At 45.3% G+C, this 14122-nt stretch overlaps 1 protein-coding gene across 1 annotated transcript in view; it reads left to right on the top strand.

Moving 5' to 3' along the window:
* Positions 1-14122, top strand: part of LOC149457051 (coagulation factor VIII-like) — a 114675-nt gene that overhangs the window by 15175 nt on the left and 85378 nt on the right. The window contains exons 4-8 of the mRNA XM_089684135.1: positions 3285-3497; positions 6267-6338; positions 9416-9493; positions 10661-10882; positions 13202-13451. Coding sequence (XP_089540261.1) covers positions 3285-3497; positions 6267-6338; positions 9416-9493; positions 10661-10882; positions 13202-13451 — 835 coding nt within the window. The remainder of the gene's footprint in view (positions 1-3284; positions 3498-6266; positions 6339-9415; positions 9494-10660; positions 10883-13201; positions 13452-14122) is intronic.

Below are 14122 nucleotides of genomic sequence, written 5' to 3' on the forward strand. Positions count from 1 at the left end.
GCAATATTCTTTTTGGACAGCAATGGCTTCCTCCGTGGTGTCCTCCCATGTACTCCATTCTTGTTTAATGTTTTCCTTATTGTAGATGTGTCAACAAAAATGTTAGCATGTGCCAGAGATTTCTGTAGGTCTTTAGCTGACACTCTGGGATTCTTCTCTACCTCATGCAGCATTCTGCGCTGTGCTCTTGCAGTCATTTTTACAGGACGACCACGCCTAGGGAGAGTAGCAACAGTGCTAAACTTTCTCCATTTGTAGACAGTCTGTCTTACCGTGGACACATGAACATCAAGGCTTTTGGAGATACTTTTATAACCCTTTCCAGCTTCATGCAAGTCAACAATTCTTGATGGTAGGTCTTCTGAGAGCTCTTTTCTGTGAGGCATGGTTCACATCAGACAGTGCTTCTTGAAACCAGTAAACCCAAAACAGGTGTGTGTTTTTTAAGGGCAGGACAGCTGTCAGCAACACATCCAATATCATCACACTGATTGGAGTCAAGGTTGGCTCACTCCTGGCTCCAATTAGCTCTGGGAGAAGTCATTAAGCTAGGGCCTCACATACTTTTTCCTCCCTGCACTGTGAATGTTTACCTGTTATGTGCAATTAAACCATGGCAACATCTAATGTTTGTGTAGTATTATGTTCAGCAGACTGTGTTCTTCTATTGTTGTGACTTAGGTGACGTTCAGAGCACATTTTATGCCCAATTCATGCAAAACTCCACGTAATCCCAAGGGGTTCACATACTTTTTCTTGCAACTGTATATTGACATATATTTGAAATGCTGCAATTTTTGCCATATTCAATATATTTAAAAAAAATATATATATATATATATGCTCCACGAGCAGGGCCCTCCTATTCCTTCTGTACTAAAATGTATTGTTAATGTATTTGGGAAGAAAATTTTAAAAATATATTTCAAATACATTTTTCTTCCATGTGGGTGTATACTGTATACTACAAAGCTTAATTCAATAGAGAATGCTCTTTACTTAGCAGTCCATTAGCCATCCCTAGGGGGCAGTAAGAGATTAAGCTTTGTAGTTCTGCTCACCACTCCTGGCATGCAACAGGTTCAGTCCCAACCGCTTGGTGGTCATCTGTGCCAGAAGTCTCAGTCCTTAGGATCAGGTCCTCAGCTTTCAACTTTCAGAGCCCTGCTGTGATCCACCTATCAGCTCCAGAGAGGGGAACGACCTGTAACCCAGGATTCCTTACCCACATATCCCTTAAAGGGGATCTCTGACACCCCGGATCCATCTTCACCACACGAGGGCGCTTCATCTTTACTATCTCCAGTTCCAGTCCATATTCTGACCAGAGAGAGGGGGGATCTTCAAGATATTTACACACTGCATATTTCTAATACGCCTCTGGTTAGTGCGCATTTATACCATATGCACTGGGAACGCAGGGAGCACCATCACAGGACTTTATTTTGCTTGCAATTATTGATCATTTATTATTTTTACTGGTACTTTTCATTTGACTATTAGCGCTGCATTTTATATTTTATGCTATCACCAAAATAAAGTTTTATCTGTCTCCAAAAAATGCAAAAAAATTATATGGTTACAGTGTTGCATGACCGCGCAATTGTCATTCAAAGTGTGATAGCACTGAAAGCTGAAGGGGGGAAAGTGTCCGGACTGGAAAGGGGGGAAAATGTCCGGACTGGAAGGGGGTGAAAGCGTCCGGACTGGAAGGGGGGGAAGTGTCCGGACTGGAAGGGGGGTGAAAGTGTCCGGACTGGAAGGGGGGTGAAAGTATCCAAACAGGAAGGGGGGTGAAAGTGTCCGGACTGGAAGGGGGGTGAAAGTGTCCGGACTGGAAGGGGGGGAAAGTGTCCGGACTGGAAGGGGGTGAAAGCGTCCGGACTGGAAGGGGGGAAAGTGTCCGGACTGGAAGGGGGGTGAAAGTGTCCGGACTGGAAGGGGGGTGAAAGTGTCCAAACAGGAAGGGGGGTGAAAGTGTCCGGACTGGAAGGGGGGTGAAAGTGTCCGGACTGGAAGGGGGGGAAAGTGTCCGGACTGGAAGGGGGGTGAAAGTGTCCAAACAGGAAGGGAGGTGAAAGTGTCCGGACTGGAAGGGGGGGAAAGTGTCCGGACTGGAAAGGGGGTGAAAGTGTACAAACAGGAAGGGGGGTGAAAGTGTCCGAACTGGGAGGGGGTGAAAGTGTCCGGACTGGGAGGGGGTGAAAGCGTCCGGACTGGGAGGGGGTGAAAGCGGTCCGAACTGGAAGGGGGGTGAAAGCGGTCCGGACTGGGAGGGGGTGAAAGCGTCCGGACTGGAAGGGGGGTGAAAGCGTCCGGACTGGGAGGGGGTGAAAGTGTCCGGACTGGAAGGGGGTGAAAGCGTCCAGACTGGAAGGGGGGGAAAGCGTCCGGACTGGAAGGGGGGGAAAGCGTCCGGACTGGAAGGGGGGGAAAGTGTCCGGACTGGAAGGGGGGTGAAAGTGTCCGGACTGGAAGGGGGGTGAAAGTGTCCGGACTAGAAGGGGGGGAAAGTGTCCGGACTGGAAGGGGGGGAAAGTGTCCGGACTGGAAGGGGGGGAAAGTGTCCGGACTGGAAGGGGGGGAAAGTGTCTGGACTGGAAGGGGGGTGAAAGTGTCCAAACAGGAAGGGGGGTGAAAGTGTCTGGACTGGAAGGGGGGGAAAGTGTCCGGACTGGAAAGGGGGTGAAAGTGTACAAACAGGAAGGGGGGTGAAAGTGTCCGGACTGGAAGGGGGGTGAAAGCGTCCGGACTGGAAGGGGGGGTGAAAGCATCCGGACTGGAAGGGGGTGAAAGCGTCCGGCGGAAGGGGGTAAAAGTGTCTGGACCGGAAGGGGGGTGAAAGTGTCTGGACTGGAAGGGGGTGAAAGTGTCCGGACTGGAAGGGGAGGAAAGTGTCCGGACTGGAAGGGGATGAAAGTGTCCGGACTGGAAGGGGGATGAAAGTGTCCGGACTGGAAGGGGGGTGGAAGCGTCCGGACTGGAAGGGGGGTGAAAGCGTCCGGACTGGAAGGGGGGTGAAAGCGTCCGGACTGGAAGGGGGGTGAAAGCGTCCGGACTGGAAGGGGGGTGAAAGCGTCCGGACTGGAAGGGGGGTGAAAGTGTCCGGACTGGAAGGGGGTGAAAGTGTCTGGACTGGAAGGGGGTGAAAGTGTCCGGACTGGAAGTGGTTAAAATCCCAAACTAGGCTGAATATTTTCATGAATCTGATAAGTAAATGCTGTTAAATTGTTTTTTTAAATTCTCCATCTTCCGATTTTTGTCTGAATTATTTTTTTCTTTAGGTGCTGGATATGAAGATGGAACCAACAAACTGGAAAAGGTGGATGACGCTATTGCACCAGGACAGGAATACACATATACCTGGAATATCCCAGAAAGCTATGGGCCTGTGGAGTCTGACCCTCCTTGCATCACTTCTACCTATCACTCCCATAGTAATACGTCTTATGACGTGAATTCTGGATTAGTGGGCGTCCTTCTCATCTGTAAACCAGGTAGCACAAAATATGTGAGGCAAAGCAAAGAGAACCTGCTATGCTCTGCTTTGTTTTGGTTCTTTAGCATCTTCAAATAAATGGAGAGATGAAAAGTACCAGAGAGAAGGAAGAGCCACCTTACGGTGTTGTATTTTGAGATTTGTGGTGGTTTTTGGAGGGATGTACATGAGATGGAAATTTTTGGATTTACTGACATCTCTAGAGGTTGATAGAACCCTGATGGGTTTTTACAACCTGGACTGACATCTATGGAGGTTGCTAGAGTCCTTCTGCAACCTGGACTGATATCTATAGAGTTTGATAGAACTCTGATGGGTTTTTGCAAACTGGACAGACATCTAAAAGGTTTCCAGAACTCTGCTGAGTTTTGCAACTTGGACTGGCATCCGTAGATGTTGCCAGAACCCTGTTGGGTTTTTACAACCTGAAATCTATAAAGGTTTCTAGAGTCCCTCTAGGTTTTAGCAACCTGGACTGACATCTATAGACATTGGTAGAGTCCTGTAGAGATTTGGCAACCTGACCTAACACCTATAGAGGTTGCTAGAACCCTGTTCGGTTTTGCAACCTGGATTGACATGTATAGAGGCTGCTACAGTGCTTCTGCTTGCAACCTTGACTGACATCTATACAGATTGCTAGAACTTTGTTGTCTTTTGGCAACCTGGACAGACCTCTAAGAGGTTTACAGAACTCTGCTGGGTTTTGCAACTAGGACTGACATCCGTAGACGTTGCCAGAACCCTGTTGGGTTTTTACAACCTGACATCTATAAAGGTTTCTAGAGTCCCTCTAGGTTTTAACAACCTGGACGGACATCTTTAGAGATTGGTAGAGTCCTGTAGAGATTTGGCAACCTGACCTAACACCTATAGAGGTTGCTAGAACCCTGTTGGGTTTTGTGACCTGGATTGACATGTATAGAAGTTGCTACCTCGACTGACATCTATAGAGATTGCTAGAATTCTGTTGGATTTTGGCAACCTGGACTGACATCAATAGAGGTTGCTAGAACCCTGTTGGGTTTTGCAACCTGGATTGACATGTATAGAGGCTGCTACAGTGCTTCTGCTTGCAACCTTGACTGACATCTATACAGATTGCTAGAACTCTGTTGGCTTTTGGCAACCTGGACAGACATCTAAGAGGTTTCCAGAACTCTGCTGAGTTTTGCAACTTGGACTGGCATCCGTAGATGTTGCCAGAACTCTGTTGGGTTTTTACAACCTGAAATCTATAAAGGTTTCTAGAGTCCCTCTAGGTTTTAGCAACCTGGACGGACATCTATAGAGATTGGTAGAGTCCTGCTGAGATTTGGCAACCTGACCTAACACCTATAGAGGTTGCTAGAACCCTGTTGGTTTTTGCGACCTGGATTGACATGTATAGAGGTTTCTATAGTGCTTCTACTTGCAACCTTGACTGACATCTATACAGATTGCTAGAACTATGTTGTCTTTTTGCAACCTGGACAGACCTCTAAGAGGTTTCCAGAACTCTGTTGGGTTTTGGCAACCTGGATTGACATCTCTAGTGCTTGCTAGAGTCCTGTTGGGTTTTTGCAACCTGGACTGATATACTATATAGAGGGTGCTAGAATTCTGCTGGGTATTTGCAACCTGGACTGATATGTACAGATGTTGCTAGAACCCTGCTGTTGGGTTTTGGCAACCTGGACTGACCTCTGTAGAAGTTGCTAGAACCCTTTTGGGTTTTTATTACCTGGACCGACATCTAATAGGTTTCCAGAGCTTTTCTGGGGAGTTTTAAACCCAAAATGACATCTATAGACCTTGCAAGAGTCCTGTTGGGCTATTGAAACCTGAACTTACATCTATACAGGTTTCTAGAGCTCCTTTGGGTTTTGGCAACCTGGACTGACATCTATAGAGATTTCTAGAACCCTCTTGAGATTTGACAACCTAGACTGACATCTGTAGAGGTTTCTAGAACACTCTTGAGATTTGAAAACCTAGACCACGGGTGTCAAATTGGCGGCCCTCCAGCTGTTGCCAAACTACAAGTCCCATAAGGCATTGCAAGATTGACAGTTACAAGCATGACTCCCAAAGGCATCAGCTGGTGGGTCGGCAGTTTGACATCCCTGACCTAAACTGACATCTGTAGAGGTTTCTAGAACCCTATTGGGTTTTTGCAACCCGGAGAAAAGCTTGAGGGGGATATTTCTGAAGACCTTTGGACACCTTTTTTAGCAGCATACATAAATCCAGAATAGCTGTTACCAGAATTGTAATGTGGGTTGCCTGAGGAAGTCGCCATATGTTTGGCATGAAGCCCAATACCAATGTGTTCCTTGTTTTAGCAACAATAAAACAACCTAGAGGGACATCTGTACTTGACATCTACTTGACTTGAGTTTTGGGGGACTTTTGTCCTTCATTCTGCCCTGTAATGTCTGTAAGATGTATAGAGATGGAATTGGTGGAGGTCGTTTTGTCAGGGGCTGTGTCCCCATCACCCATCAGCCATATTCATGGTCAGGGGCAGGGGCGGACTGACAACTCATGGGGCCACCAGGCAATAGGGGATCATGGGGCCCCTGCATCCTTGCCCAAACTCAAAAAAACCTATGAAAAAGGTACCAGGGGCATCTCATGGGGCCCCCTACTGACCCCGGGCCCTCGAGCAGTGCCCGAGTTTCCAAATGGTCAGTCCGCCCCTGGTCAGGGGTAATGTGTCCCGTCCCTGTCTATACACAGTTGATAAGAATTCAGCATTTTAAAATGTTTATTTCCACATTCATAGGATCCCTTTCAGAAGACGGGTCTCAGTATGGAGTCCAGGAAAAAATCGTTGTCCTGGCAGTGTTTGATGAACGTAAGTTACGTTAAAGTGTCAAAACTCTTTATAAAGTGCACTTTAAAGGCATAAATACTGTACAGGGACATGATAAAAAATAAATTCGTAAATGCATTGAAAACCAATTTATCCGTTCTAGAGGTCAGAATAAAGTAAAAAAAAAAAAATGATCTGTACAAAACTCTTTATAAATTGCACTTTAAAGGCATAAATACTGTACAGGGAGATGATTAAAAATAAATTTGTAAATGCATTGAAAACCAATTAATCCGTTCCGGAGGTCAGAAAAAAGTGAAAAAAAATTGTATCTGTTTAAAGTGAACTTTATAAAGAGTTTTGAACAGATACATTTTTTTTCACTTTTTTCTGATGAATTGGTTTTCAATGCATTTACGAATTTATTTTTTATCATGTCCTTGTACAGTATTTATGCCTTTAACGTGAACTTTATAAAGAGTTTTGAAGGCATAAATACTGTACAAGGACATGATAAAAAATAAATTCGTAAATGCATTGAAAACCAATTAATCCGTTCTGGAGGTCAGAAAAAAGTAAAACAAAAAATGTATCTGTTCAAAACTCTTAATAAAGTGCACTTTAAAGGCATAAATACTGTACAGGGACATGATAAAAAAAAATTGTAAGTGCATTGAAAACCAATTAATCCGTTCCAGAGGTCAGGAAAAAGTGAAAAAAAAATGTATCTGTTTAAAACTCTTTATACAGTTCACTTTAAAGGCATAAATACTGTACAGGGACATGATAAAAAATAAATTCGTAAATGCATTGAAAACCAATTAATCCGTTCTGGAGGTCAGAAAAAAGTGAAAAAAATGTATCTGTTCAAAACTCTTTATAAAGTGCACTTTAAAGGCATAAATACTGTACAGGGACATGATTAAAGATTAATTTGTAAATGCATTGAAAACCAATTAGTCGGTTCTGGAGGTCAGAATAAAGTAAAAAAAAAAATGATCTGTACAAAACTCTTTATAAAGTACACTTTAAAGGCATAAATACTGTACAGGGACATGATAAAAAATAAATTTGTAAATGCATTGGAAACCAATTAATCTGTTCGTATTGTGAAAAAAATTCGTAAACCGAGATGCATTGAAAACCAATTAATACATTCTGGAGGTCAGAAAAGTGAAAAAAAAAATGTATCTGTTTAAAGTGAACTTTATAAAGAGTTTTGAACAGATACATTTTTTTCACTTTTTTCTGATTAATTGGTTTTCAATGCATTTACAAATTTATTTTTTATCATGTCCCTGTACAGTATTTATGCCTTTAAAGTGAACTTTATAAAGAGTTTTGAAGGCATAAATACTGTACAAGGACATGATAAAAAATAAATTCGTAAATACATTGAAAACCAATTAATCCGTTCTGGAGGTCTGAAAAAATTAAAACAAAAACATTATCTGTTCAAAACTCTTTATAAAGTGCACTTTAAATGCATAATACTGTACAGGGACATGATAAAAAATAAATTCATAAATGCATTGAAAACCAATTAATCCGTTCCAGAGGTCATAAAAAAGTGAAAAAAAATGTATCTGTTTAAAGTTAACTTTATAAAGAGTTTTGAGCAGATACATTTTTTTTTTTTTTACTTTTTTCTGACCTCCAGAATGGATTAATTGGTTTTCAATGCATTTACGAATTAATTTTTTTATCATGTCCTTGTACAGTATTTATGCCTTTAAAGTAAACTTTATAAAGAGTTTTGAAGGCATAAATACTGTACAGGGACATGATAAAAAATAAATTCGTAAATGCATTGAAAACCAATTAATCCGTTCTGGAGGTCAGAAAAAAGTTAAAAAAAAAAATGTATCTGTTCAAAACTCTTTATAAAGTTTAAAGGCATAAATACTGTACAGGGACATGATAAAAAATACATTTGTAAATGCATTGAAAACCAATTAATCAGAAAAAAGTGAAAAAAAATGTATCTGTTCAAAACTCTTTATAAAGTGCACTTTAGAGGCATAAATACTGTACAGGGACATGATTAAAAATAAATTTGTAAATGCATTGGAAACCAATTAATCTGTTCGTATTGCGAAAAAAATTCGTAAACCGAGGTGTTATTTTCAATGGATTTTCATTCGTAACCCGAAAACTACGTTAACCGAGGCGTTCGTAAACCGAGGTACGTCTGTAAACCTATACGACTCTGTGAATGAGCCCTGTGAAATAATTTCTGCTGTTGGCCCCCATTTTGATCTCTTATATATTCCATTGAAAGCATTTTGTTGTATCTGTTCTGTAGGTCCAAAAATGTACCTGTTGATCCAGAAATATCGGGAGCTGATACTGTACTCTTTTCAGTTACATTGTTTCCAGCTCTCTCTGGGAGTATAGACCACCCCCATGTTAGGAAGATGAAGAGAAGGGGAAGTGCTCTGTAGTCCTGATCTAGGGTGACACTCATCCCCCATATATATAACAGACAATGTGTGTTGTCAACCTGAGACAGGAATTGTGTTATTGGCAGAATCACTAGGTGAAAAAAAAAAAAAACGAATGCAGCTACCACATCTGAGGACCTGTAGTCTGCAGCGTATTATATTTTTGTTCTTGGGTTTAAAACTTATTGTAAATCTACAAAAAGTTCTACTGAAACTGAATGCATTATAATATATTATTATTATTATACAGGATTTATGGCGCCAACAGTTGGCTCAGCGCTTTGCAATATACCAGGAGACAATACAGCAACAATACAGTTCAATACAAGAGGGATAGGAGGGCCCTGATCCTGGGAGCTTACAATCTAAGAGGGAGGGGCTAGTGGTACAAAAGGTAATAACTGTGGGGGATGGACTGGTTGGAAGAGTAGAAGATTCCATTATTAGCTGAGGGCAGGATAGGCTTCCCTGAAGAGAGAGGTTTTCAGAGATTGCCTAAAAGTGAGCAGAGTAGGTGATAGTCTGATAGATTGGGGTAGGGAGTTCCAGAGGATGGGGGAAGCTCTGGAAAAGTCCTGGAGACGAGCATGGGAGGAGGAGACAAGGGACCTCGAGAGCAGGAGGTCTTGCGAGGAGCGTGGGTGTATCAATAATTCAGTGTTTCTTCCCATACAGGTTTAAGCCACTATAACAACGGCATAGAAGATCCCCCCCTGCATACAATCAATGGATTTATAAATGGTTCAATTCCAGGTAAAATAAATAAATACACCTGAACACGTTTATTACACAAGAATATACAGTATATATGTCTTCTAAAATCTAAATCCAAGGCAACAGGGAAATAATTATATGAAAGCTGAGCTATCTGCCAATGGGTTTGAATTTCTGTCCATCCAGTCCTGAGGCTTAAACATCTCCGTCAGTTAGCACAGCCAGCCTAGAGATCTGACTTTTCCCTCCTACCATTATGTAACACAGCTAGGTCATCTCTCCACCTTCAGCCTGTGATTGGACCAGGAAAGAGCAGAAACAGACTTCTGAGGCCATCTTTCTGCCTACAGGCTGTGATTGGACAGGGAAAGAGCAGAGACAGACTTACGAGGTCATCTCCCTGCCTTCAGCCTGTGATTGGACAGAAAAAGAGCAGAGACAGACTTATGAGGTCATCTCCCCGCCTTCAGCCTGTGATTGGACAGAAAAAGAGCAGAGACAGATTTATGAGGTCATCTTGACACTTACAGCCTGTGATTGGGCAGAGAAGGAGCAGAGACAGACATATGACATCATCTCCCCACCTTCAGCCTGTGTTTGGACAGCAAAAGAGCAGAGACAGACTTATGAGGTCATCTTGACACTTAGAGCCTGTGATTGGACAGGGAAAGAGCAGAGAAAGACTTAAGAGGTCATCTCCCCGCCTTCAGTCTGTGATTGGACAGAGAAGGAGCAGAGACAGACTTATGAGGTCATCTCCCCGCCTTCAGACTGTGATTGGACAGAGAAGGAGCAGAGACAGACTTATGAGGTCATCTCCCCGCCTTCAGACTGTGATTGGACAGAGAAGGAGCAGAGACAGACTTATGAGGTCATCTCCCCGCCTTCAGTCTGTGATTGGACAGAGAAGGAGCAGAGACAGACTTATGAGGTCATCTCCCCGCCTTCAGCCTGTGATTGGACAGAGAAGGAGCAGAGACAGACTTATGAGGTCATCTCCCCGCCTTCAGCCTGTGATTGGACAGAGAAGGAGCAGAGACAGACTTATGAAGTCATCTCCCCGCCTTCAGTCTGTGATTGGACAGAAAAAGAGCAGAGACAGACTTATGGGGTCATCTCTCTGAGTGTTGCAGCACAGGGGGTTACAAGAGGGTAACATACTTTGTTGATTTTACTGTACTAACATTTTGATTTCTGTGCCCCCAGAGCAGGCCCTGTGTGTGAAGAGGCCGGCTTATTTTCATGTCATTGGATTTGGGACACACGTTGAGGTTCACCGATTTTCTCTGGAAGGGCACAGCTTTGTGATAGGAGAGCATCGGGTCCCCATACTTCCCGTCACAGCATTCAGCTTTTTTACAGCCGTGGTGAACCCAACGGAGAAAGGGGTCTACAAACTTTCCTGCCAAACCCGGACACACCCAGAAGGTATACATTTTATATACTTGTACTTATATATTGTGATAGATAGCCCCTTGAAGCTTCTCGGCAGGACGTCACCTCTGTCAGCTGCTCATTGAAAGATGGACGGATGGATGGATGGATGGACGGGGAGACGGACGGATAGATAGACAGACGGAGAGACAGACAGACGGGGAGACAGACAGACGGGGAGACAGACAGACGGGGAGACAGACAGACAGACAGACGGGGAGACAGACAGACAGACAGATGGGGAGACGGACAGACAGACGGGGAGACAGACAGACAGACAGACGGGGAGACAGACAGACAGACAGATGGGGAGACGGACAGACAGACGAGGAGACAGACAGACAGACTGTGAGACAGACAGACGGTGAGACAGACAGACGGGGAAACAGACAGACAGACGGGGAAACAGACAGACGGTGAGACAGACAGACAGACGGGGAGACAGACAGATGGGGAGACAGACAGACAGACAGACAGACAGACGGGGAGACAGACAGACGGGGAGACAGACAGACAGACGGGGAGACAGACAGACAGACGGGGAGACAGACAGACAGACAGACAGACGGGGAGACAGACAGACAGACAGACAGACGGGGAGACAGACAGATGGGGAGACGGACAGACAGATGAGGAGAGAGACAGACAGACGGTGAGACAGACAGACAGACAGACGGGGAGACAGACAGACAGATGGGGAGACAGACAGACAGACGGGGAGACAGACGGGGAGACAGACAGACTGGGAGACAGACAGACAGACGGGGAAACAGACAGACAGACAGATGGGGAGACGGACAGACAGACGAGGAGACAGACAGACAGACTGTGAGACAGACAGACGGTGAGACAGACAGACGGGGAAACAGACAGACAGACGGGGAAACAGACAGACGGGGAAACAGACAGACGGTGAGACAGACAGACGGTGAGACAGACAGACGGTGAGACAGACAGACGGTGAGACAGACAGACGGTGAGACAGACAGACAGACAGACGGGGAGACAGACAGACAGGGAGACAGACAGACGGGGAGATAGACAGACGGTGAGACAGACAGACGGTGAGACAGACAGAAGGTGAGACAGACAGAAGGTGAGACAGACAGACGGGGAGACAGACAGACTGGGGAGACAGACAGACTGGGAGACAGACAGACGGGGAAACAGACAGACGGGGAAACAGACAGACGGTGAGACAGACGGACGGGGAGACAGACAGACGGGGAGACAGACAGACGGGGAGACAGACAGACGGGGAGACAGACAGACGGGGAGACAGACAGACGGGGAGACAGACAGACGGTGAGACAGACGGGGAGACAGACAGACAGACGGGGAGACAGACAGACGGGGAGACAGACGGACGGGGAGACAGACGGACGGGGAGACAGACGGACGGGGAGACAGACGGACGGGGAGACAGACGGACGGGGAGACAGACAGACGGGGAGACAGACAGACGGGGAGACAGACAGACGGGGAGACAGACAGACGGGGAGACAGACAGACGGGGAGACAGACAGACGGGGAGACAGACAGACAGACGGGGAGACAGACAGACGGGGAGACAGACATACAGGGAGACAGACAGAGGAACGGGGAGACAGACGAATAGGGAGACAGACAGACGGGGAGACAGACAGACAGACAGACGGACGGGGAGACAGACAGACGGGGAGACAGACAGACGTACGGGGAGACAGACAGACGGACGGGGAGACAGACAGACGGACGGGGAGACAGACAGACAGACGGGGAGACAGACAGACGGGGAGACAGACAGACGGGGAGACAGACAGACAGAGGAACGGGGAGACAGATGAATAGGGAGACAGACAGACGGGGAGACAGACAGACGGGGAGACAGACAGACAGACAGACGGACGGGGAGACAGACAGACGGGGAGACAGACAGACGGACGGGGAGACAGACGGACGGGGAGACAGACAGACGGGGAGACAGACAGACGGACGGGGAGACAGACAGATGATAGAGACAGATGGATGGATAGGGAGATGATAGAGATGGATGGATTGGAAGCGGAAATTATTTTCGAGATCCTGGAAACAATTTGGAATCCCGATTTTGTGAGAGAACACTCCTACTCTGATGGAACAACTTCTCATGAGATTTCACAGTGTGTTGGTGGATCTCTGATAGGTGAAATATTGTCTTGGTATTCAGTTCTTACAGGCAGCTCTCTGTCAGGCGGGTGATCTCTGGGGTCCCTGGAGTCTAATGTGTATAAGATGATCTCGTCTCTAGCATCGTGTACTATTATAATCATTATCGGTGATTGTCCTCATCAGGCAGGATGACCTCTGTGGTCAGGGTAGAAGAATGCATAAGGGAGCCAGAAACCAGATCCCATGTACCTGACGATGAGGATGACTATGAGGATGAGGATGACTATTATGAATCTACAGTGTTGGATATGGCGGATGATCCTGGACAGGTGGACCCGCGATCTCATAGTAAACGCAATCCTGTGACCTGGACACACTATATTGCGGCAATAGAGATGGACTGGGACTATCAACCAACAAAAAATGACAAAAGGTAAGAAAAAGATGAAATTACCCTCCGAGGGGGCGGAGACAAGGGTCTAATGCCCCGCCTAGGGAAGGTCGGGGGGGGGGCCCTTACCTGCTGCCTGCTCAGACCTCATGGTAGGGATGCATTTCTTGCAAAATATGTTTTGGTTCCACAATGAAAGATTGGTGTTCTTCAAGGACATGTTCATTAAGATACAGATTTCTCGGAATTTGGTTGCATGAGCCATGGTGGTCTTTATATTGACCTGCTGCCCGCTCAGACCCTCAATCACAGCTCCTCACAGGGGGGTCTTCCAGCACTGCAAAGGAAGTCATCCTGGAAGACCTCCCTCTGCGAAGAGCTGTGATTGAGGGTCTGAGCGGGCAGCAGGTCAATATATAAAGGCCACAATGGATCACTGACTGCAAGTCCTGCTGTGATTGAGGTCCGAATGGTAAAATATCATCTAAAAATGGCGCTATAAAAATAGACCAACAATTTTGAGAAAAAAAAATATATTTTTGACTTTTTGCTAATAAACATGTCCAGTAAAAAATATTTGAAAAAATCTAATTTCTTCATAAATTTAGGCCAAAATTTATTCTGCTCCATGTCTTTGCTAAAAAAAAAATCCCAATTTGTGTAAATTAATTGGTTTACGTGAAAGATATAGCGTCTACAAATGGCACTATAAA

The sequence above is a fragment of the Staurois parvus genome, unplaced genomic scaffold (genome assembly GCF_062004578.1).
Source record: "Staurois parvus isolate SC_StPar_1 unplaced genomic scaffold, SC_StPar_1.0 ptg000337l, whole genome shotgun sequence".
Taxonomy (NCBI): Eukaryota; Metazoa; Chordata; class Amphibia; order Anura; family Ranidae; genus Staurois; species Staurois parvus.